A 21,615-nucleotide genomic window follows, 5' to 3' on the forward strand; every position below is an offset into this window, starting at 1 on the left:
GCAGGCACTTCCCCTCAACTAGCAATCCCAGCTCGTCACCTGGCAACCCTAGCTGAGTTCATGACGTTTGGTTAGCTGGTTTTACTGCGCACACACTCTACAATGGCTGAGAATGAGACTTTTAGCAAATAACCGGAAGGCTGAAGAGGTTGGCAACCTCCGTCTGTCATGAAACATTCTGGATGTTTTATGTTGGGAGCCTTTGGATATCTAACAGAAGGAAATTCTCCACAGAATACTAACAGAGGCTAGTGTTTAATAAACATTAGTCCAGATAAACACGACAATGGCCAACATAGGATGCTGCCGATAGCTTCAAATGTCATCTCACCATAATAAGGGAAGTCTGGGCCTCCCTTCTGAAGCTGCTGCTCCCGTGACCCGACACCGGATAAGCGGAAGAAAATGGATGGATGGATGGATGGATGGATGGATGGATGGATGGATGGATGGATGGATGGATGGATGGATGGATGGATGGATGGATGGATGGATGGATGGATGGATGGATGGATGGATGGATGGATGGATGGATGGATGGATGGATGGATGGATGGATCATAGCTTGGTCACAAAATTCAGATTGATTCAGGTTTGTATTCAGCAAGTGGAAGCAGACGAATTGACACAATGAAAATAAATTCCTCATAAAACCAGCATAACAGCTTGATGAGTGCGACTTATTGCACAACAGGCCGATACAACTTAACACCCTCAGATTTACTTTTGTCCCACGGCAGGATTTTGTGAGCCCTAAAAGAGCAAGCTAAAGAGCCTGATCTAGTTTCAACTTCACCTGCAAGTGCTACAGAGTAGTTCGCAGCTAAGACTCTGGAACCCTATTTGATGCAGAGCTCGTACCCACTGGGACTTTGCATTGAGTCAGACTGTATTGAGCTGATACACATGACCGTGACATTCCAGCAGAGAGAAAGACGAGGGCCCTGTAGTAACACCGGTACATGCGCCTAATTGAATCAAGAGGCAGTCAGCCTGCTGTAGTTCAAAGTCCTAATGCAAGAAACAGATGCTTGCGGTTCCAGCTAATTGAATTATGCTGCTATTGTTGACCAAGCTGTTAATAACAGCTGGTACGCTCCACTGTCAGCACACAGCACATGATGATAGACTTGTGGAGATTGGGGAATCTGAGCGGTCTGATGATATTCTAGAGGATACATAGCTTGAAGCTGAGCGTTTCATTTGTGCAGGTGAACTGTGGCACTCAGATGCATCCCACTGTACCCTCTCAACTCTGGACATACCAGTGGCTTAATGCTCTGGATCAGGAATGTGAAAGATTTATGAATGCTTGCCACCAAGATGGCATCAAATCATTGAGAAAAGCTTCACTTCAGATCAAATCGATGCAGAGGTGACACGGACACCGCCTCATGACAGCTCTTTTTATTAGAGGGCATAAAGGTGAGAGAACAGACAGACAGGGTTTGCAAAGAGTGGGGGGAAGGCTATTCTCAACTGCAAGGCGATGGTCATATGCTATATGATTCATACAACAGATATAGAGGAGTGAAGACAGCAGGGTTCTTAGACTGTAATGTCAGCGATTTGTCAAGAATAAGTCACTCCACAATGCATGGGTGGCCTACCGGAAGTGAAACTGTATGTCTATATTTTGATCCATTAGTACTTTCAGTAATTAAAAATGAAGCAAAAAATGATTTGCTCAAGCAGTTGCTCGTTTGGCAAGTTTAAATTTAAATCAGATTTATTTGCTCCAACTTGTGCAAGACATTTATGATAAGATTAATGAATTAAGAAGATGTATGAATAAAACATAGATTGAAGAGGTGCAGGTTGGGAGGAGCAATAATTTGTGAAAAGTTTCAGGAGGTATTCAATGAAACATAATAGCATAGCATCATATATAAAAATATTTCCTTAATCACCACTGCCATTAAAAATAAATTAACAACTAAAAATTGAACATGAATTCCCCAAATATTAGGTTATACATGATAAGCTGCACCTACAGTTTAGAGGTGCACTTCTGCTAAAATTAAATGGTAAAACCATTCTAAATGATTACGAATGAATGAATGAATGAATGAATGAATGAATGAATGAATGAATGAACAATTTTAAATTCAATTCAGGATTTTCACTTTTTATTATTTACTTATGGAAATTCAAATTAGCAATAACATATATGCTAATTTATTGCAAAGCATTCTCCTCTAATTACAAAATATTTTTTATCATTGTGGCACGTATGGCTCTCCACACTTTGCATGAGTTTTAGTTTGAAGGAATATCTCAGGCACCAAAATTAAAAGAACTATAAGGAATCTGATTAGTTCATGCTTCTTCTTTTTTTAAATCACAATCTTCTCTTACGTAGCAGAAAACAGAGTGTAGCCTGAAGAAAGTTTGAGAAGCTCCGGCACTCCAGGGGAGACTATGAATAGCTTGTTTCTATGCACAAACTTAGCCCGGCTTCACTCGGGTTCTGGTTTGTCCCATTACTTCTAAACGCACCTCTACAGAACATGCTGGTAAGAGTTTACAGCCCACCTGCATGCGCCACTGACACAACACGAATAAAAACAAATCAAAAACACCATTTTCTTTCCCCGCAGGGGGCATAAAGGAAGTAATGTGTTTCTTTGACCTGAGGGGAATAGGTTTTGTTTATCTGAATCTGTCCAGCCAAGTGCATAAAAGTGCAAAAGATAAAAGTTGGAGTTCACTTACAGAAACAAGCTGACATGCGAGTATCAAAGACACCATAAGTCCACAGCTCCAGGAGGTCGGAGAGCCCATTTTTCCACCAACCCAGCAAAGGCTGCTTCTGCTGGGGGAAAAAGGGAAGAAAAAGAAAAAATCCCGAGGTCCTTTACTCGCTTCCCGCGGTCCGGTGCTGGAGCGAGTTTTTTTCACACTGTATGCGCCTGCTCCTCTGCCACCCGTGGGACCTCATCAACAGGTAAAAACTATTCCCTGCTCGCGCTCGTTTCCCCAAGGAAGAGGGGAGGAGGGGGGGAAGGTTGCGGAAACACGCCAAATGTCGAGACCTCCAAACGTGCTTCTTCTCCTTCCTGCGCGCTCTCCGCTGCAGCAGCAGCAGCAGCAGCAGTACTTTGGGACTTTGAGTTAGTCAGAGTGTTGCTGAACGCGGCCACGCAAAGTCACTGGGAAGTCCTCCGGAGCGCAGAGAGGGAAGCCGAGAAAGTAAAAGGCGGAATGGAATTCAGGGAGGGCTGAAAGAGAAGGACAGCTAATCCCAGCGTGGGGGAGACGCCACCTAGACCCACGCTGGCTCTTTTACATGGTGACCACACTCTTCTCACATGAGTGGAGTTCTTAGAAAACTCCAGTCCACATATGCAGTGCCGTGCCTTGCGCAATTCAGACCCGTAAAGCTTTTGTGAATGTTATGTTTAAACCACAAACTGCCTATTATATCTTTTTTCATATCACAAATCATCACAAATAATATTTAAGTGTGACGCTTGTGTATTGGGGCACTTATATGTTTCTATCAGCTTTGTACATATGTTTTCAATTCTCCACTGCAAAATCCTTCAGCCTCTGTCAGATTTTATTGGAGTAAAACATTTATCCAAAAGGGAAATTAAACTTTGTAAGTCTTAATCCAGGGTTCTTCAAAGAGTCGTGGGTGGTGATGCTGTGGGCAGGAAGGATACCCGGTAGTGGTCAGTCTTGCATAAAATCTTGACAGTCAATACATGCTAATAGCTCAATATACAGGCAGGAGGGATGATATTTCATAGTAACATGTCCTGGGTGACACCATTAGTTGCCACTCCTCTTCAAATCTCTGTCTGGCTGCAAAAGAGCGGAGCAGAGAGATGTTGAAGTAGGGGATATGATCCCTGCCCATTATGTTCCCTATGAAGAGATAGTATGAACTTCCTGATTCTCTCTTTGCTCTATAAAGCCTCATTTTCACCTGTCTGGGGTCAGAGTTCAGGTATTATTTTAATTTTTGAGACACTAATCAGCTGGATTTGTGGATCACCAGCGTTGCTCACCTGAGGTTTGGATCTCTGCTGCTCCTTTAAAGTTACCATCGGCCTCTTGGCTGCTTGACTAAGTTACTGTGTGTAAATATAATCACAGTGACGATAACACTCAATTAAAATAAGTGTTAATATTGAAATACTTTACTATTATTTTGCAATAATACTAATAGTTATAGAGGAGTAATACCAACAGTAACAGATATGGAGGAATAAAGCTGTTTTGCTTTATTTCTTCTTTTATTTTACCATGATAAAAATGAAGGCTTATTTTTATCAGAGATAAGGTTGAGCATTAATGCACCAATATTTAAGCAATATTGATTAAAAGTTGTCTGAAATAGCAGTTCACTCGTGGGACAGAAGCAAATATTACAGCATTACCCTAAACATACCAACAGCTTTTACACCATGTGATAAACCTGTTCCTTACTTTTAGTCATGCTTTACACACCTCTGGTATCATATTTTTAAGGTCACCTAAAGCAATCCAAAGTATGTGTTGTACAAAGTCTTAAATAGTGAAAAAGCTTCAGAATGTAAAAAATAAAATAAATCAGCCATTAAAACTAGTTTAATTTGTAATATCAGCAAAATGTTAAAATCGTAACAGCAGAGTACTTTGAGCTTTGAGCGCCCTCTGCTGGCAGGACGTTTTGCTGAGACTTATTACAATGCAGTTAAATATTAATGGGAAGAGTTAAATTACAAAAACTGAGGAACAATGAAGGGCTTTGTGTTGCATGTCCTCAACATTTACCACTTGCAGGAAAAACTGCTGAGTGCTGTCAGCTGGATGGTTGCATCTGTTTTTTGTTTAGTTTATTTTGTATAAGGAAGCTTACTGAATCACTCTGAAGTTTAAAAAGGACAGCTGCTGCCAATTAAGAGGAGCCCTAAATAGAAGTGGAGAGGAGTCGCTCTCCTTTGCTCACTAAGTAAGGTGAAACAAAAACAGAGAAGGCTAATAACAACGTGGGCTGGAATTTAGTCAATGTTCCACCAACTAGCTTTATGGTCAAAGTACAAACGTAATGCTTCCAATATCACACAACATAGTTTATACATCTTAAATGAAAAGACAGCGTCATATCACAGGAGTTTAGGAATATACAAGACCTTCTGCAAAAAAATAATTGGAGCAGTGTTGCTTTTAAAATGAAGCCAAGTATAAATATAAACTATATCTTGAATCAAGTTAGCTGCATGCTTCAGAGCTGGAATTCCTGTCTGCCTCTTTCAGACACACTTGGACATTCGAGAGAGTTCATTTCTGGAGTGAACCTTTCTTTGACTGTGAGCGCATTCTTAAAGCATCTTTCTGACCACAGCGGTCTGATTTAGAGGCTCCTCCCTTCAGCCGGCAGCAAAGATGTGGAAAAATGTTAAGTAAACTGGTAATTCAGGGATAAACAATGCCGCCTGCTTGTTTTGTCCTGCTTGCAATTATTGGCAGCATTGTCTAAGACCCTCTGATGGTACAGTAACATTATTGGTTAATAACTGCAGCAGGGTAAATTTCTTACTTGATGCTTAATCTAAATATATTATTTAAATTATTGTTCCTTCTTGCTTCTAAATAATCTAAGATGACTTTTTGTTTTAAGAGTTAAGAAACCGAATGCAGTCAATGTAACTTTAGCACAGTGCGTGTTGCCAACCAGTGCAGCTGTAGAAAAAAAATGTGCCAAAGAATGATTGCCTTCCCCTGTCGCACAAGGTCAACGCCCTTAGAGCCTGATGCACATTTAATTATACTGAATGCTGTGTAATTTTATTCTTTATGGTGTTAATTCTAATCTAGAGCTAAATAAAGCAAAAGGAGGACAAACTGTTATTGTTTTCCAGCATATTGACACTAAGTAAGTGTTTCAAATATATAAGATTAAGTGTTTTAACCCTTACGCAACCCAACAGGTTTTCCTTGTACGTTGCTGTCTAATAATAAAATGGCAATAGATGATTAGTAGGTAAATGTGAAACAACGTCCACAGTTATTGGCATTTTTGGTGAGGATGAGTCAAAATAAGTATGGTAAACTTTTCTTTTTATTGTGTCATTATTTGACTGCAATAAAATGACGTGTATATTTTGCTGCTCTGATAAATATCCAACAAATTACACTCTAAAGTTTTTCTGGCAACACAAGTTCCAACTTTTTCTGTAGCTACTTGTATATAAAATCTTATTTTTTAATTCAGAAAAGATAAACACAGAAAGCAACTAGAACTTTGTCAATGTCACAGACCCTCTCACTTTGTGCATCTTTTTCAGGAATAAATTAACATAAAATAAAGTTCTTAACATTAAAAAGCTCCATTAAGTCGAGTTTAGTTTATTTTATTAACCAATTCCCAACAATTGTCACCTTAAGGTTCTTTACAGGAAAAAGAGCTCCAGCTCATGTTAAATTGCTAATATATGTAATTATCAAAGTACAACATTTAATTACAACTTGAATAAGACTGGATCGGAAATGAAAATGTATTTTTAAAACAGAACTGCACCCAAGTTAACCTTGATAACATTTAAAATTTTAAAAAGCAGCACCAAATATTACATCCAGGTCAGTAGTATTTCATTTTTGGTAACACACATAACATTTCAAAGAGGAGGTTGGCCCCAGTCAAGGCTGTGTTTCCTGTTAAAGAGAATGAAAGTAGATATAACAAGGTTATTAAAAAAAAAAGCTACAGAAAATACTTAAAACTAATAACAGTGCTTTTTAAGAATCAATTAAAGTACCTGTGGTGTCATAAGGTGGAGAAACTTCCACCAGATCACATCCAACAAGGTTAAGACCCCGACAGCCTCGGATAATCTCAACTCCCTAAGTTCAAGATTTTAAAAAATGGTTTTAGTGTCTGAGAAAAGGAAAACATAGCAAAACATATTTCAACTAGCTGTGACTTTATGAGAAAAAATACTTTTGTCAACGTATGCTATTCTAAATAGATGGATCAAACTTTTACCAATCCAATTAAAGAAAGGAAAACGTGTAATATTAAAGGGCTAAAGTACAGCCTTCATTTATTATCTTTGGTTTCTTAAAATTAGTATTAGATGTAAAAAAAAAATTTGAATCTCCTTACAGGTAAAACCCAGCCAATAATGTTTAAATTAGCATTTTATTGACAAGTTATAATGACTGCTGCTTGTGTTTACCTGTATGGGAGTGAGTCCTGCTATCTCCGGTGTTCCTGTTCCGGGAGCAAAACCTGGATCAAGAGCGTCAATATCAAAACTGAGGTAGACCGGCCCGACGCCCATCTGAGCCCTCACCTCAGACATCAGAGGTGAGAGAGACTTGAACCAACACTCTTCCACCTGGACCACACGAAAACCCTGCAGGTCAGAAAAAAATGGGAAGATGAAGGATCATTTTCATTGCTTTGTGACTTAAATGTGATAAAGTGAAGGATTCTTACAATGTGAATGTTGCAGAGGAATGCAGACATTTAATAATGATGCCTCAGATTATAATAAAGGAGCTTATTTACATATTTTCGTATGCATTCTTTCAAAATTCTAACTAGCAAGATCCTCAGCTTGTTTTTGGCCTAGATTTCAGAAGTTTAAATCCAAAAGTTTACTATACATTTACTGCACAACATTTTATCACGGCAAGGCTTTAAAGAGATAATCTGCAGAAGAAGAAAGAAATGAAAAAACAAAAAAATGTTTAGAAAGAACTAAGGAAGTGGTGAAGGAAGAAATGATAGAAGGGCAGAAGAAAAAAAGAAGGAAGCAAAGAAGGCAAAGAGAGAAGGAAGGAGGTGAGGAAGGAAATAAACACTAAAAGAAGGAGGGAATCACAGAGGGTATAAGAAAGAAAGAACACAAAGGAAGCACAGAAGGTTAGAAAGAAAGAAGGGAGTTAGAAGATGAGGAATTAAGGGAAGGATAGAAGAAAAGAAAGAAGGAACCAATCAAGATTAGATGGAATGAGAAAAGCATGTTTAAAGAAAGGGAATGATAAAAAACAAATGAGAAGAAACAGGAAGACAAAAAATCTGAAATAATGGAAGGATAAGAAAGAGGGAAGAAAGGATGGAAAGAACAATGCTTGATAAATAGAAGGATATAAAGAAAGAAAATAGAATAGAAAGGAAGTGCAAAGGAAATGATTTAAAGGAAATGATTTAAAAAAAGGAAATGATTTAAAAAAGGAAGAAAGTAAATAACAATAAAAGGAAAGAAGAAGTGACAGAAGAAGCTCCAAACACTTTTCACCACAGTGCAGCCGTGAACTGACTGGTTACAGGTTCCAAACCATTACCAACGCAGTGTGACATTTCTAACACTGTCACTGTGTATGGTCCGAAACCATCACCATGTAACAGAAACCCAGACTGTACCTGAGCCCGACTCCACTCGTACGAGTCCGCCGAGTACCCGCTGCCTCGCAGGCCGATCTGAACCACCCGCTGGCAGTCCAGGAGCCCCTCCTCCACACAACGCCTGAACGGGGTGCCGTGGCCGATCCTCTCCCCCAGAACCACGTCGCTGGTGTCCGCATGAGCGTCCACATGGACCAAACCCACAGGGCCATGCCTGACAAGTTATTACACAGACAACTAAATGTGGAGTATCCGATAGATATATTTTACTGTTATTAATGTTTTAGGGTGACATGGTTCAATCTGTGGTTCTGGAAATGTATGAAAATTATTATATCTTGTTGTAAGCAGAAAGCTGCTTCTGCAACGTTTACGCAAATTCCACAACAGTACATATTTTCTTATGCAAAAACATGATCATACACACAGCAGAAATCAAAACTGATCTAAAAACAACATCTCTGTTTCGCAAACCTCATTCTACACTCCCACTCTCCTCCTATGCATTCTTCTTTTGTTTGCAAACATTTAATGCTTTCATTTATTTTAAGATCTACAAATGGAAACACGATGGTGGTTCTTTAAAAATAAAAACATTTTGTATTGTCAGCATTTATCAAAAATTATAAATTGCCTTTTTTTAAAAAAAACAAAAAAACAGTCTTGTTACATTTGCAGCTCTAAACGAGTTTCAATCGGCTGAACTGGCGGCAGAAATGCAGGTTGCGGATCTCCGTTCTAGAACTTTCTAGGACTGGAATGAGAATCGTAGCTTTACGTTTTCAGATTTCCTTTCTGCAGAACTACTAGGACAGTTTTCCCTCAAAAATAAATATACCTGCTTAAAATAAACCTCTATCATTAGCTTTTTAACTAAAAACAGACTGTTTCAGGAGAACTTTGGAAATTTGTTGTGCAGCTGCTATGCCAGGAAAAAGCTACATATCAGTAAAAAATGTAAACAGGTTTTTGGAGGTGAAAAACTAACCTGAAACTGCACTGATTAATCTAAAAGCTGAAATTCATTTCTCTATGCCAACAAGACTAAATCCACTTAGCTAAAGAGAAGAAAAAAAAGACGTTCAGCAACATTTATGGTGTGCATGAAGTGCCAAGACACATATTTGCAAAGACACCAATAGTAATTTTGATTCAAGGTTTTGGAACAATATATGCTGCCAGGTCCTTTCTAAGGAATGCCTGGAGTGAAATATCTACCTGACAGAAAACAGACCATAAAAGATTATGTTTAATGATATTATAACCAACGAGAACCACAACTCACTGGGCTGCTTCTGTTCTGCATCAAACCCGAATGGAAAAATTATTTCTTTTCTATTAAGTACCTAAAATGGGATGGTGAAAGTGGATAAATAATCACAAGTTCAATTAGGGTTTAAATTCTACATTCTTTGTTTAATAACTATATATACACTTTGGTTGAAGAATCTTGAATTTTGACAATCTCAGTCATGTACCTCTTTCTAATGATGGATACTTACTTCTCTGCTACAGCTTGCAGTATTGGGTACGCAATAGTGTGATCGCCACCTGCAGAAACCAACATTTGCTTAACACCTGAGCTATGAAAGAGCATACTAGATAATTAATTATTGCACACAGGTGTGAGACTTTGTCTCCAGGTGCTAAATCATTTACTGAGCTGTTGCTTTCTGAAAACCTCAGCAAACTGTTGATATCTGTGATCTCAGCTGCTCTCACCCAAAGTCAGAGGGATACAGCCAGTGGCCAGGATTTTTCTGTAGGCCTCCGTGATGCGCTTGCAGGTGTCTTTCAAATCGTACAAGTTAACGTTTACGTCCCCGATGTCAGCAACCATCAGGGACTCGTAAGGCGCTGCCCTGGTGCCACTGTTGTAAGCCCTCAGCAAGGCAGACTCTGCTCTGATCTGGCGTGGACCAAACCTGTAGAGTGTGTGAAAAGAGTGGACATTAATACATGCAGTTAAATTTGTTACCCTGCAAACCCCGTGCACGTTGTGTTTTAGTTTGTTTTTCTTTGCACTTAATTGTTTCAAATCATCAAGCAAACTTTAATATCAGACAGAGGTGGGCTGAGTAAGTACAAAAAGATTAGGGGACAAAAGTTTTCTAACTCAACTTGGCCATTTGTGAAAACTGAATCTGAAGCACATAGTCAGTGTCTGGACTTCCAATTAGGATTCTTTGGGATGACTTTATGCAGGTTGTTCATTGCTTAAGATCCTCCACTGTAGCTGACTTGCATCAATTCTGCAAATAGAAGAGGGCCAAAATCCCTCTGCTCACTGCCAGTTATCAAAAAAAAAACTTATGATGAGTTTTACTCCTGCCTAGGGTGAGACGAGCAGTTATTAGGACCTGGCTGGTTTTGGAAATTATTACTTGACAACTGCACTCAGGCTGGTTTGATTATCAGTAAAATTAACAAGAAATCTCTAAGGGGGCAAATACTTTTCACAGTATTGCACACTTTCATGTATAAAGGTGGATAATCTTGGGAATTCCTTCATCCCTCATTGATTCAAAGCAATTAGATGACAAATGAATATAATACATTCTTTTATTTGATGCCAAAGTTAGTTATGTTTATATATTCGTCCAGTAATACCTTGATAGGTTCAACTTGATCGTTATTTTTTCTTTTCTTTTTTTTTAGATATGTAAATACTCTTTAAAGCTGCAGTAAGTAAAAGAAAAACTTAAGACTGACGTCATATTATGCAGGATATGCCTTTTAACTACTGTAAATCACTAATGACACTCTTTCTAAGTTTGACCACCAGAGGAGGAAAAATGGCACCTTGCTCCTGGCCGGTTCGAAGTCCCGGTATCAATCGGAACACCAATGAACGCCGCGTCCAGCCCGTCGGCCGTCTCCCGATAAGGTAACTTGGCCATGGTGGAGATCCCAGACACCCGTGCAACAAACTCGGCGCTCGGTGGAACATTATATCGGCTCCCGGAGCTCTCTCGGTTCGGAATTAAGCACCCTCCAGTTCGGCTGCTGCACTGACCCAAAGCTTGTCGGGGAATGGAAAAGAAAACCGCTGCTGCTCGAGTTAAACCTAAGTTTCTCCAAAATGAAAACATGTCTGACGTTTAAGCAAAATGTGGCATGTGCGAAAGGGCCACCTACTCTGCTACGTTTATAAGCTCGTAATCATTTATCCGTCAAACCGCATGACAAGAATCTATAATATGCAGTTAAACATTTAACTGACCGTGTACATGTTAGGCATTGAAATATTCATCCGAATAAAGAAACACAATGTATATCACAGCACCTGGCAGATAGAATTTTTTTTATCATTAATCCTGTGTTTGTGAGCATTAAAAATACAACGGACTTGGAAGCTTGAATGCAGCAAAAGGTCATATTTTTCAGAAGGGAGGGGCGCTGTGGGAGGAGCCTCACTTATCAGGTCAGAGTTCAACTACTGCACATTACAGCGTGTGATTTTTAGGTTGGTAATAAATAATAATAATAAAAAAACATTCTACATGTACAGCGTGCCATACTCCATAAATACTGTATCCTACTATAAAAGCCCGATGGAGTGTGGCCGGAAACCATTTTGTATAAGTAGCAAGAGAATCGTGGTTTTTAAAGAAAAAATTAAACTGTTTTTGGATGGCCTCGTTAAACTCTGAAATCCAAGTAAATGGAGAAATGGAGAGCCATAAACAGGCTGTTCGTGCTTAATAGCCCTCCAATTAGGCTGAAACTATCCTGCAAAAAAGCGTGGGAGAAAAAAATATCTAAATGCTTGAAGGATGGCACAAGCAGTTTCCAAAAAGGGTTCAGTCATTTTGGACTGACGTTAAAAAAAATCATAGTAATAATAATAAAACAATATAAACAAACTGATACAGGGATACATATCTTGACATATCATCTGGTGGCCCTACACCTGGATGTGGGCAATGTGTTGAAAGAATCCATAACCTGGATGCCCCCCTATCTCCTAATAAAATGGCGCGCCTCCTCATCTTTAGCCCATCCACCATTTTCTGATTTACTTATTTATTTATTTTCATGCCAAATGCTTCTGTACCAGATACGCTCCGCGGATCGGCTGCATCTCTTTGTCTGCGCGTCATTCATACAGGTTGATGTCAGGTTTGTGTGGGTGGTGGTGGATGGTGCGCGCGCCTCTGTATCCTCCCTGAGGACGCGTGCGGTGCGTCACTAAAGCAGCTTTCATCCACAGAGCAGCGCGGACGCACATTCTCCTCCGAACCTGTGTCATTACATTGCATAACATCGACAAGCGAACATGGTAAGCATGTCTTACATTTTCTTTGCAAACGTTTTATTTGCAAAGCTGCTATTTTTAAGGTCTGATCTAAGGAAAGTAGGTCATTTCTGTATTGCGCTTTGTCTTGATGCATTTTTCGACCTGCTGACGATCTGAATAGGTAAAATCCGTATAATAAATATATTATATGTATTTCAGTTTTGTCTGAAATATTTCACTTATATAAGGGTTGTTCTAAATCAGCGTTCATGCCTTTCTTTAACCACCATGTCTTATTAACTAGCTATCAGGTTATCAGGTTGGTTGTCTGTGCCTGTAAGGCGTCCTTATGTAAACGTACACTAAATAAATCCAACACTTAACCAAATGCAATCCATTAAAAATTAAAAAGCAGTTTTACCAAACTGGGTGAAATATTTATATATTTGTCACCAGAAATAAAATCTATTTCAGCAGGAATCCAATGGCTGAGCAGAGAGGAGCTTCCCAGCCAGCACACTGCAACATGTCTGACCTAGATAATCCTCTCTCTACAGTAATCCTCTGAGCAATTGGCAGTTTGGTGTCGCAGCACAAAACGCACTGCTTTATTTAAAGCAAAAAAAAACAAAAAAAAAAAACAAAGATTCACAATTTTTAACGAATTGCTATCTTTCTAAAAAAAAAAAAAATGAAGTAAGCAGAGAAAAATGCGTACCTTACAAAGAAGAGTTTACCATTCTTGTCCTTGACCTCAGTTTGGATGATATCTGAAAAATGGCTTCCTTTGGTGAAAATGATAAATGTTTTGTTTTGTCTTTCCAGCGTGAGTGTATCTCCATCCACGTTGGTCAGGCTGGTGTCCAGATTGGTAATGCCTGTTGGGAGCTGTACTGCCTGGAACATGGGATCCAGCCTGATGGACAGATGCCCAGCGACAAAGCCATCGGCGGTGGAGATGACTCTTTCAACACCTTCTTTAGTGAGACTGGAGCTGGAAAACATGTCCCAAGAGCTGTCTTTGTGGACCTGGAGCCCACTGTTATTGGTAAATTCCACAAATATTAATATGAATGTCTCATTATTTACTGATTAAACTGGAGAATTTATCTTATTGCATTTATCTCTTTAGATGAAGTCCGCACTGGGACATACCGCCAGCTGTTCCATCCTGAGCAGCTGATAACTGGGAAGGAAGACGCTGCCAACAACTACGCCCGCGGACACTACACCATCGGAAAAGAGATCATCGATCTGGTTCTGGACAGGATCCGCAAACTGGTGGGTCAATTTTACAAAACAGGCTCTTGACATTTCTCTAATTTAATACAGCATTTTATTTGAAGTGTGAAATAGACGGGAAATAATTTGTTTTCAAAAAAATTTTAAATAAAAATTTGAAAAGTGTGGCATGCATTTGTGTTCAGACCCTTTTAGCTTGATTCGCCAAAAATAAACCCAGTGCAAAACTGACAGATCCCGCAAGGAGAGCATTAATCAGAGAAGCAACCACCTAAGCTGCATAGATTCCACAGCTTGGGTAGACAAATCCTTTGGTCAGAGACCAAAGCTGAACATTTTGGTCCTGAATCCAAAATCCTCATAAATGACTTAGTTGGTGGCAATCCCATTTTGTATAGGATGGACTTCGTTCTGCACAATATATGACAAATCTATTACAATTACAGTGTGTGCAATATTCACATTGTAAAGACTGTTTGGGGCCCAATCATTTTTGGCTAATATCTTCCAAATACCATCAAACTGCATTTTCAAACTTATGTCACATTCAGCCAGAGTCTCACAGCAGCAGATGTTAATACTGGGCACTACAACATATATTGCAGGGTTGGGGGAAAAAAATCACAATATCAGTTTTGTGCACCTCTAAATGGGCTATATCAAACTACATTCAAAGTTGAGAACAAAATCCAAACAAGAATTTGTGGTAAGATTGGAAAATTGATATTCTCCTTCCAGTCTGGCTGACCTCAAGGTATTTTACTGAGATGAAGACTTTGAAGCTTAGAGACAAACCACAAACAAATTGGAACTGGAACTCAAAGGATCTGAACACAAACCAAAGAGTATGAATACAGTTACAATATATTATACCTTATACAGCAGGCTCACATTATGTTTCTGTTACTCCAGGCTGACCAGTGCACAGGCCTGCAGGGCTTCCTGGTCTTCCACAGCTTCGGGGGTGGAACCGGTTCTGGTTTCACCTCCCTGCTGATGGAGCGTCTCTCTGTGGATTATGGCAAGAAGTCCAAGCTGGAGTTCTCCATCTATCCGGCTCCTCAGGTGTCCACTGCGGTGGTGGAGCCCTACAACTCCATCCTGACCACCCACACCACCCTGGAGCACTCCGACTGCGCCTTCATGGTGGACAACGAGGCCATCTACGATATCTGCCGCAGAAACCTCGACATCGAGCGCCCCACCTACACCAACCTGAACAGGCTGATCAGCCAGATCGTGTCCTCCATTACTGCCTCCTTGCGTTTCGATGGCGCCCTGAATGTTGATCTGACGGAGTTCCAGACCAACTTGGTGCCGTACCCTCGTATCCACTTCCCTCTCGCCACCTACGCCCCTGTGATTTCTGCCGAGAAGGCTTACCACGAGCAGCTCTCAGTGGCTGAGATCACCAACGCCTGCTTTGAGCCGGCCAATCAGATGGTGAAGTGCGACCCTCGTCATGGCAAGTACATGGCCTGCTGTCTTCTGTACCGTGGCGATGTTGTTCCCAAAGACGTCAACGCTGCCATCGCCACTATTAAAACCAAGCGCTCCATCCAGTTCGTGGACTGGTGCCCCACTGGTTTCAAGGTTGGCATCAACTACCAACCGCCCACTGTGGTTCCTGGTGGTGACCTCGCTAAGGTCCAGAGGGCTGTGTGCATGCTGAGCAACACCACAGCCATTGCAGAGGCCTGGGCGAGGCTTGACCACAAGTTTGATCTGATGTATGCCAAGAGGGCCTTCGTCCACTGGTATGTGGGTGAGGGGATGGAGGAAGGAGAGTTCTCTGAAGCCAGGGAGGATATGGCGGCTCTGGAAAAGGATTATGAAGAGGTGGGAGTCGACTCAATTGAGGGTGAGGGAGAGGAGGAAGGAGAGGAGTATTAAATGTAGTGTGAGGATGAGTTAAGATGAGCGCATTTCCGCCATTCTGAAGTTAAATATTAGGTTACCACAAGATTCTTTCCTGTCAGATTGGATCTCTATTAAAGTTTCCTAAACTGAAGTCTTCTTGTTTTTATTTGGTTATGTGAACCCAACATCTACAGTTATTCATTGCTTTATGCTTGAACAAATGACAGAGAAAGTTTCATAGGAAATCTGCAAAGGAATTCAAGCATCAACTCAGCGTCCCTCTTTGAATGAAACACATTTTTTCTACACAAAAAAATCAGACCTGCAGAATTTCAAATTCTTTTATTTTTCAAACATTTTCTTAACACTAACAAATTTAAGTATTTTCATTTAGTTTCCCTCCACCCCCATCTGTAATATTTGGTTAGAGTTCAGCAAATGTGCAAACTTGGACAAAAGTGCAAACAGCAAAACATTTTTTTAATAGATTTTTCCATGTATTGTGTTCAGAAAGCTTGCAGAAAAATGTAGAACTATCCACACTTAATGGTAACCAGGTGTTTAATGGAAATAGCAACTACGTTACCCTACACAGTAGAGCCTAACAAGTGCAATGCATTGTTTTAATTTAAAAAAATCTGCATTGGCCTTAACTTTGTGGCTTAATAATTACTGTATGTGTAGTGGTTCTCTCTTGTAAGTATTAAAAATAAATAAATAAAAGATCTTACATCTTTAACAACTCAACTACAAGTAGCCATCAGTATTCTTCTCTATTATCGACAATTCATTTTGGGGGAATTACATTAAGAAAAACAGATGCAGAGACACCGACGTCTTTTACCCTGAGATTTAAATGCAGAGCACTAGTTAGAAATGGATCTATGCTAAGTGAGACACAACTGAAGACTTGTGTGGGATATTGTGTACAACGCATAGAAGAAGGATAATGCAATCCATTTTGCAACTGGTAAAACGATGCATAACACTTACAGCATTACACTTACACTAGCTTATTAAGTAAACACACAAGAGTTTTCTGAGTTTTGAGTGAATTTATGGAAACATGATGCAGGCCCTGCTCTGATCTTGCCCATAAAGTAGGAAGCCTACAGCGGCGCGCAGCTCTTCTAGATCCAGGTTAGACAGGAAGCTCCTCTGAAGCTCCGCCTCCACTCTGTTCCCACTGGGGCCGCTGCAGCCCTGCAGGAGGACCATAGCGGACTGGCACAGCAGCCAATCAGCCAGCTTCCTCATGCCAGCGCTGTCCTGGTTAGCCAGGGCTTTGCGACCCCAGAGGCTGAAATGCAGTATGTTGGCTGCAACACGAGCACTGGGGCGCTGCAGAGAAAGAATAATGCATTCAGTGCAGATTCCAGTTATTTGTGCAGTTTTCTGGTCCTAACTTATCCTTCAGTTAAGTTAGGAGCCTGCTTTTACCTTATTTGGGTTCCTCCTGAGTAGCAGTTTAATGACTAACTGGACATCAGCTGGAACACAGGCAGGAAGAGGAGGCAGCTGCTTCTCCTGGTAGTTTGTGCTGTGCAATCCAGCCGCTCCATAGAAAGGATTCTGCTGTCCGAAAATCTCATAGGAGATTGCCCCCACAGCCCAGCCATCCGTCTTGGTGTAGTCGATCACCACATCACGGCCTGGAGCTGCAGTCGCCACCTAGAGACAAGAACAACACATTTTAATGAGTTTTAACACATCATTTTATTGTCACATTAATAAATGATCACAAAGTGTGTTCATAAATGTGTATGTCAATTCAGCTTTTTCACATTTTTTTTTTACATAATAGCAACAAACTTCAGTGCGTTTATTTGGTTTTTATGCAATAATCCAACACAAAGTCAAGCAAAAGGAAAATTACATTTTACAAGGTATGTCTTGATTAACTTTACACATGGGGAACACAGACTTAGGGTTTTATCACAATATTTTGTGGTAGTACTGTGATGATAATAAAAGTGACAATAAGAATCATTTATTACTTATTTATTTTAGGGGCACAGCAATCAGCCCCAAATACTGGTCTTAAAAACATTCTCATATCTAATGCAGCGCTTTAGATCACTAGTTACATTAATAAATGTGTGTTGTATTACTAAACTACACAGTAACTACATTTAATTCTATTTTCAAATTTATGATATGCTATTTGAACAAAAGGTGGAAAAAACAGCAAAACTAAGCTAGCAGTTGCAACAATACATACGGTTTTGGAGGGTTTTAGACAATAGTAACTGAGTTTATTTTGAAAATGGTAAATCAAAAGTCTTCTAAGAATTTTTTTCAATATAAATAAACAACATGATAAACAACCATCAAGTTTTAAATCTTCCCAAAGATTTTCCTTAATGGCTCCAGCTCCAAATTATGTCTTAAATAGCCATACTTCAGTTTGATGTGCTGTGTTGAGTTTTCCACACACAGGTCTGCTAAACTGCTTATATTACGCACAGAAGGATTCAGTACACTAATAAAATGAATTCAAATTTTATTTAGGGGTTAAAAAGACAAAATACCCCAACAAAACACATAGAGATTTACAGTTTTAGCATTACAAAATGTGACAAAGTGACTTCAAGAGGTAACGTACATCGTAGCCATTTTAATCACCTTCCTGAAGTCTCATATCGAAATATTTCACTTGCGTCAGAGAGTATTTACTGTGGTTGAAGTATTTAGACTCACCTCAGGAGCCATGAGTGAAGCGTTTCCTCCTCTGCTGACCCACATGCTGTTAAATGGAAGCTGTAAGCTGGAGTCATTCTGGGTCAGGCAGCAGCCAAAGTCAGTAATTACCAAACGGGGGCAGCCACCTACAAGAAAAATAACGGAAAGAGGTCCAAAATATTAAAGAAAATCTGATAGAAACATGATTAACATGTTTTTTTTGTTTTTGTTTGTGTGTGTTTTTACATCTGACCTGAGTCAAACTCTAGCAGTATGTTGTCAGACTTCAGATCCCTGTGAGCAACACCCTGCCTGCACAGATGGTCCACCCCCTCCAGGAGCTGCAGCACCATCAGAGAGCTCTGCCTGCGGTTGGGTGTGGAAACCTGCAGGTACTGCCGCAGTGTGCAGGGATAGCTAGAAAACAAAAACAACAGGAGCTTAATGAAGCACTACATGTGTTAAACCTGATAATATAAACCAGTGGGATGTTTTAGATTAAATACGGTAAGCCATATTTAACTTTTTCAAGCCATACTTTTTCATGACTAGGAAAAGAGTGCGATTGTTTCCAAGGCCCGCTGGGTTGAGCCTGGCTGGCAGCACATCTGGATACTCCTCCTGCGCACCTGGTAGCAGCGGCACGTCGGCGGTGAAAGCCCGATACACTCTGATCACGTTTGGGTGAGCTGAAACTCTTCTGGGAAGCACTCCGAAACGTCTGCATTACAGAGAGACCAGAAGGATTCATCAGCATGTTTGTAGTTCTTTGGTCTGTACAGCAGGACAGGATTACAAGAATCTGAACACATAATATTTACCCATTCAGGTTAATCTGTTCTTTTTCCTGTTTTAAGGCCAGAGGACCAGATGGGACAAGTTCTTGCGACATAGATTTTAATATCGCCTCACTTGAAGATCCAGCCTGTGTACAAAAAAATACCCAAAAATTAGAACGTTCCATCAGTTTAAATGTAAACAAAAATAGGTTTGTGCATAAAATTCTGTTATCTAAATTAGCCCTATTAGGCTAGCATAGCCGCCTAGCTTTTTCTTAAATAATAATAATTATAATTATAAAATAAACAATCAAAAATATAATTTGGGTAAAAAAAATTAAACCAAATAAAATCTATTTTTGAGCATTTTCAATTGATTCAGACAGCACCTCTAATAATTTTAGCTATTTTTTTAAAGCTTTTATTCATCACCATATAACAACATTTGCTGCAGATTACTCACCCCAAAGTTCCACAACATTTTGATAGCCAAGGGGAAGTTTCTCAAGGAGCAGCATGCCGGAGATCGCACTTTCTGGACTTCCTCTTCATTGTCTCTTAGTTCCACCAGTGTCGAGTCTCTCTCCGTCTCCTTAGGGGGAGCAAACTGAGCTGCAGCCTCGTACACGGCCGCATTGGAACCTTTACCGATCTGGTTCCCTATAACGTAGTCCTCCAGTTTGAATCCAGAGGTGAAAGGTCTCAGTGTGCTCTGGATTTTTTTCTTCTTAAACACAGCCTGCACATTGGGAGGAAGAACAGATTACAAGACACTTCTAACTAACTTGGATTGTTTTCACTTTATGTTGGGCAAACCATCTCTAAACTAAACCAGTAGTTCATAAAACAAATGTGGTTATGCAGAAAACGTCATTTCACTCTTAGTTCTTTGTTTCTTCAAGCTATGAGGGGGATGCATTTTTTGGCAATAGGAATGTTGTGCCTGCCAATATCTGCATGCCTTGTCTAATTTTCCCCAAATATTGTCCTATTGGTCTGAAACTTATAGCCTTCTCATAGCAACAGTCTTCAGTCAGAGGCCTCTTCAGATTTGTTGCTAGACTGACTGCTACAAGAGATCATTCCTGGCCACAACTTTTATTTGTCCTTTGGTTAAAAATAAAATATGCTGAATGTGGGGAATGCATAATAATTCTATTGAGGTATGAATAGAAACCAAGTATGAATTTTCAAAAACAGTCAAGATGGCTTGAAGCCTTTGAAATCGAACTACTGAATCAGAATCTAACTTTAGGTCACCATACCTGTATTTCTTGACATGTTGCAGCGCTCTGTCTGTCGTCCTCCAGCTGCTGCTCGATAAGCCCCACACCGAGGCCAAAAGCCAGAAACACGGCCCTGTTCCGAGGCGACGCGCCGGTAAACCTCCTTCTAAAACCGGCGGACTGAAGCTGAGCCGCCAGACCCTTCAGAGAGGTGCGGTAATAGCGGTACCGGGCCGGCAGGAAAGCCTGAGGCTGAACGGTGCGGACCGACGGGCCTACACGGAAACGGTCAGCTCGGAGCTTTGCTGCGACTCGGCCGCCTGATTTAAGGAGACCAATCTGAAGAAAAGACCGGCCGAGCTCCAGCCCTCGGCTAATGGCGTGTTTCACAGACATGGTGAACCCAGAACAGGAGGCTCAAATAGCCCTTAATGTGAACCTCAGTCCCGGTTTTACTGTTCCAAGGTAGCGAACTGTTAGCGCAACAAAAACAACACCATGCACGCATGCGCCACAGAAGTTTACATTTTAAGCGTTATTTTTAGTGACATCTGGCGTTGAAAAAGTGCAACAGCAGGAATTCTTTGTTTTGAAAAACAGTTAACTCTGGTGGACAAGAAACTGCAGGAGAGTGTCTACGTTAACTAGAGACCAATAAAATGCAGTATAATACAGAAAACCCAAATACCACATTTCGCATATAAGTTTTGACAATTTAATCATAATCTTAGTAGTCAAGACAGCTACTCAAAAATGATGTTGACGATCTGCTTTTATATGCATTCACTGGTTACTTTATTACTTAGGTTCAACAAGTGTGTGAATCATATCACACACTTGTTGAGATTTTAGTTCATATTGATATAAAAATCACACATTATTTCAGATTTGTTGGCTACAAAAATATTACACGAATATTTGTTTTCCACTGTATTCTGAAGGTGACTGTTGTTTTATTGGATTGTAGAGGCTATTGGAGTACAATAAACTCATTCTCGTCTAAAAGAAACCTGTTTGATATTATTTGAGCTATGTCATACAGAGCACTACACTTTTGCAAATATACATTCAAAAACTGTTACACTGTGATTTATGCATTTAACCCACAAGCAGCTGAACTGTTGAATTAAGACAGGATGGTTCCATGCTTTTATGTTGAATTTTCCAACTGAAATTGATACTCTCACTTTGATTAATATGTGTGAATTATAAGCCTTACTTTCTTATTTTTAGCTGACAACA

The 21,615-nt window shown here is 40.0% G+C and overlaps 4 protein-coding genes across 5 annotated transcripts in view; 1 reads left to right on the top strand and 3 right to left on the bottom strand.

The window, feature by feature from the left end:
* The window catches only part of hspg2 (heparan sulfate proteoglycan 2), a 127,129-nt gene extending 123,808 nt beyond the window's left edge, over positions 1-3,321 (bottom strand). The window contains exon 1 of one of the 2 annotated variants that reach the window (XM_008414489.3): positions 2,716-3,321. In XM_008414489.3, coding sequence (XP_008412711.2) covers positions 2,716-2,784 — 69 coding nt within the window. In that variant the 5' untranslated portion in view covers positions 2,785-3,321. The remainder of the gene's footprint in view (positions 1-2,715) is intronic. The other variant, XM_008414501.3, reaches the window with a different exon arrangement.
* Positions 3,322-6,328: 3,007 nt separating this feature from the next.
* Positions 6,329-11,715, bottom strand: agmat (agmatinase (putative)). Its single transcript, XM_008414512.3, has 7 exons — positions 11,147-11,715; positions 10,067-10,269; positions 9,847-9,895; positions 8,363-8,558; positions 7,170-7,349; positions 6,750-6,834; positions 6,329-6,645 (listed from the first exon to the last, which is right to left on the bottom strand). Exons 1-7 carry the CDS (start codon positions 11,434-11,436, stop codon positions 6,572-6,574), a joined length of 1,077 nt encoding a protein of 358 aa, XP_008412734.1. The 5' UTR covers positions 11,437-11,715; the 3' UTR covers positions 6,329-6,571.
* Positions 11,716-12,427: 712 nt separating this feature from the next.
* LOC103467815 (tubulin alpha-1B chain) lies at positions 12,428-15,837 on the top strand. Its single transcript, XM_008414511.2, has 4 exons — positions 12,428-12,626; positions 13,410-13,632; positions 13,717-13,865; positions 14,739-15,837. Exons 1-4 carry the CDS (start codon positions 12,624-12,626, stop codon positions 15,717-15,719), a joined length of 1,356 nt encoding a protein of 451 aa, XP_008412733.1. The 5' UTR covers positions 12,428-12,623; the 3' UTR covers positions 15,720-15,837.
* A 176-nt stretch (positions 15,838-16,013) lies between these two features.
* Positions 16,014-20,892, bottom strand: pink1 (PTEN induced kinase 1). The gene is made up of 8 exons (XM_008414513.3): positions 20,413-20,892; positions 19,611-19,886; positions 19,190-19,293; positions 18,907-19,089; positions 18,622-18,785; positions 18,387-18,514; positions 17,127-17,357; positions 16,014-17,027 (listed from the first exon to the last, which is right to left on the bottom strand). Exons 1-8 carry the CDS (start codon positions 20,767-20,769, stop codon positions 16,743-16,745), a joined length of 1,728 nt encoding a protein of 575 aa, XP_008412735.2. The 5' UTR covers positions 20,770-20,892; the 3' UTR covers positions 16,014-16,742.
* Between the last annotated feature and the right edge of the window lie 723 nt (positions 20,893-21,615).

The sequence above is a fragment of the Poecilia reticulata genome, chromosome 7 (assembly GCF_904066995.2).
Source record: "Poecilia reticulata chromosome 7, P_reticulata-male-v2, whole genome shotgun sequence".
NCBI lineage: Eukaryota > Metazoa > Chordata > Actinopteri > Cyprinodontiformes > Poeciliidae > Poecilia > Poecilia reticulata.

Excerpts from the sequence above, each read along its gene's own strand:
- agmat (XM_008414512.3), bottom strand. The coding sequence starts at position 11,436 with ATGTTTTCATTTTGGAGAAACTTAGGTTTAACTCGAGCAGCAGCGGTT. Across the intron at positions 10,270-11,146 it reads TCGAACCGGCCAGGAGCAAG|GTTTGGTCCACGCCAGATCA; the intron begins GTGCCATTTTTC and ends CACACTCTACAG. Across the intron at positions 8,559-9,846 it reads CTGCAAGCTGTAGCAGAGAA|GCATGGCCCTGTGGGTTTGG; the intron begins GTAAGTATCCAT and ends ATAACTTGTCAG.
- LOC103467815 (XM_008414511.2), top strand. Across the intron at positions 13,633-13,716 it reads CCTGGAGCCCACTGTTATTG|ATGAAGTCCGCACTGGGACA; the intron begins GTAAATTCCACA and ends TTATCTCTTTAG. Across the intron at positions 13,866-14,738 it reads TGGACAGGATCCGCAAACTG|GCTGACCAGTGCACAGGCCT; the intron begins GTGGGTCAATTT and ends CTGTTACTCCAG.
- pink1 (XM_008414513.3), bottom strand. The coding sequence starts at position 20,769 with ATGTCTGTGAAACACGCCATTAGCCGAGGGCTGGAGCTCGGCCGGTCT. Across the intron at positions 18,786-18,906 it reads CTTTTCCTAGTCATGAAAAA|CTATCCCTGCACACTGCGGC; the intron begins GTATGGCTTGAA and ends TTTGTTTTCTAG. Across the intron at positions 17,358-18,386 it reads CTTCACTCATGGCTCCTGAG|GTGGCGACTGCAGCTCCAGG; the intron begins GTGAGTCTAAAT and ends TCTTGTCTCTAG.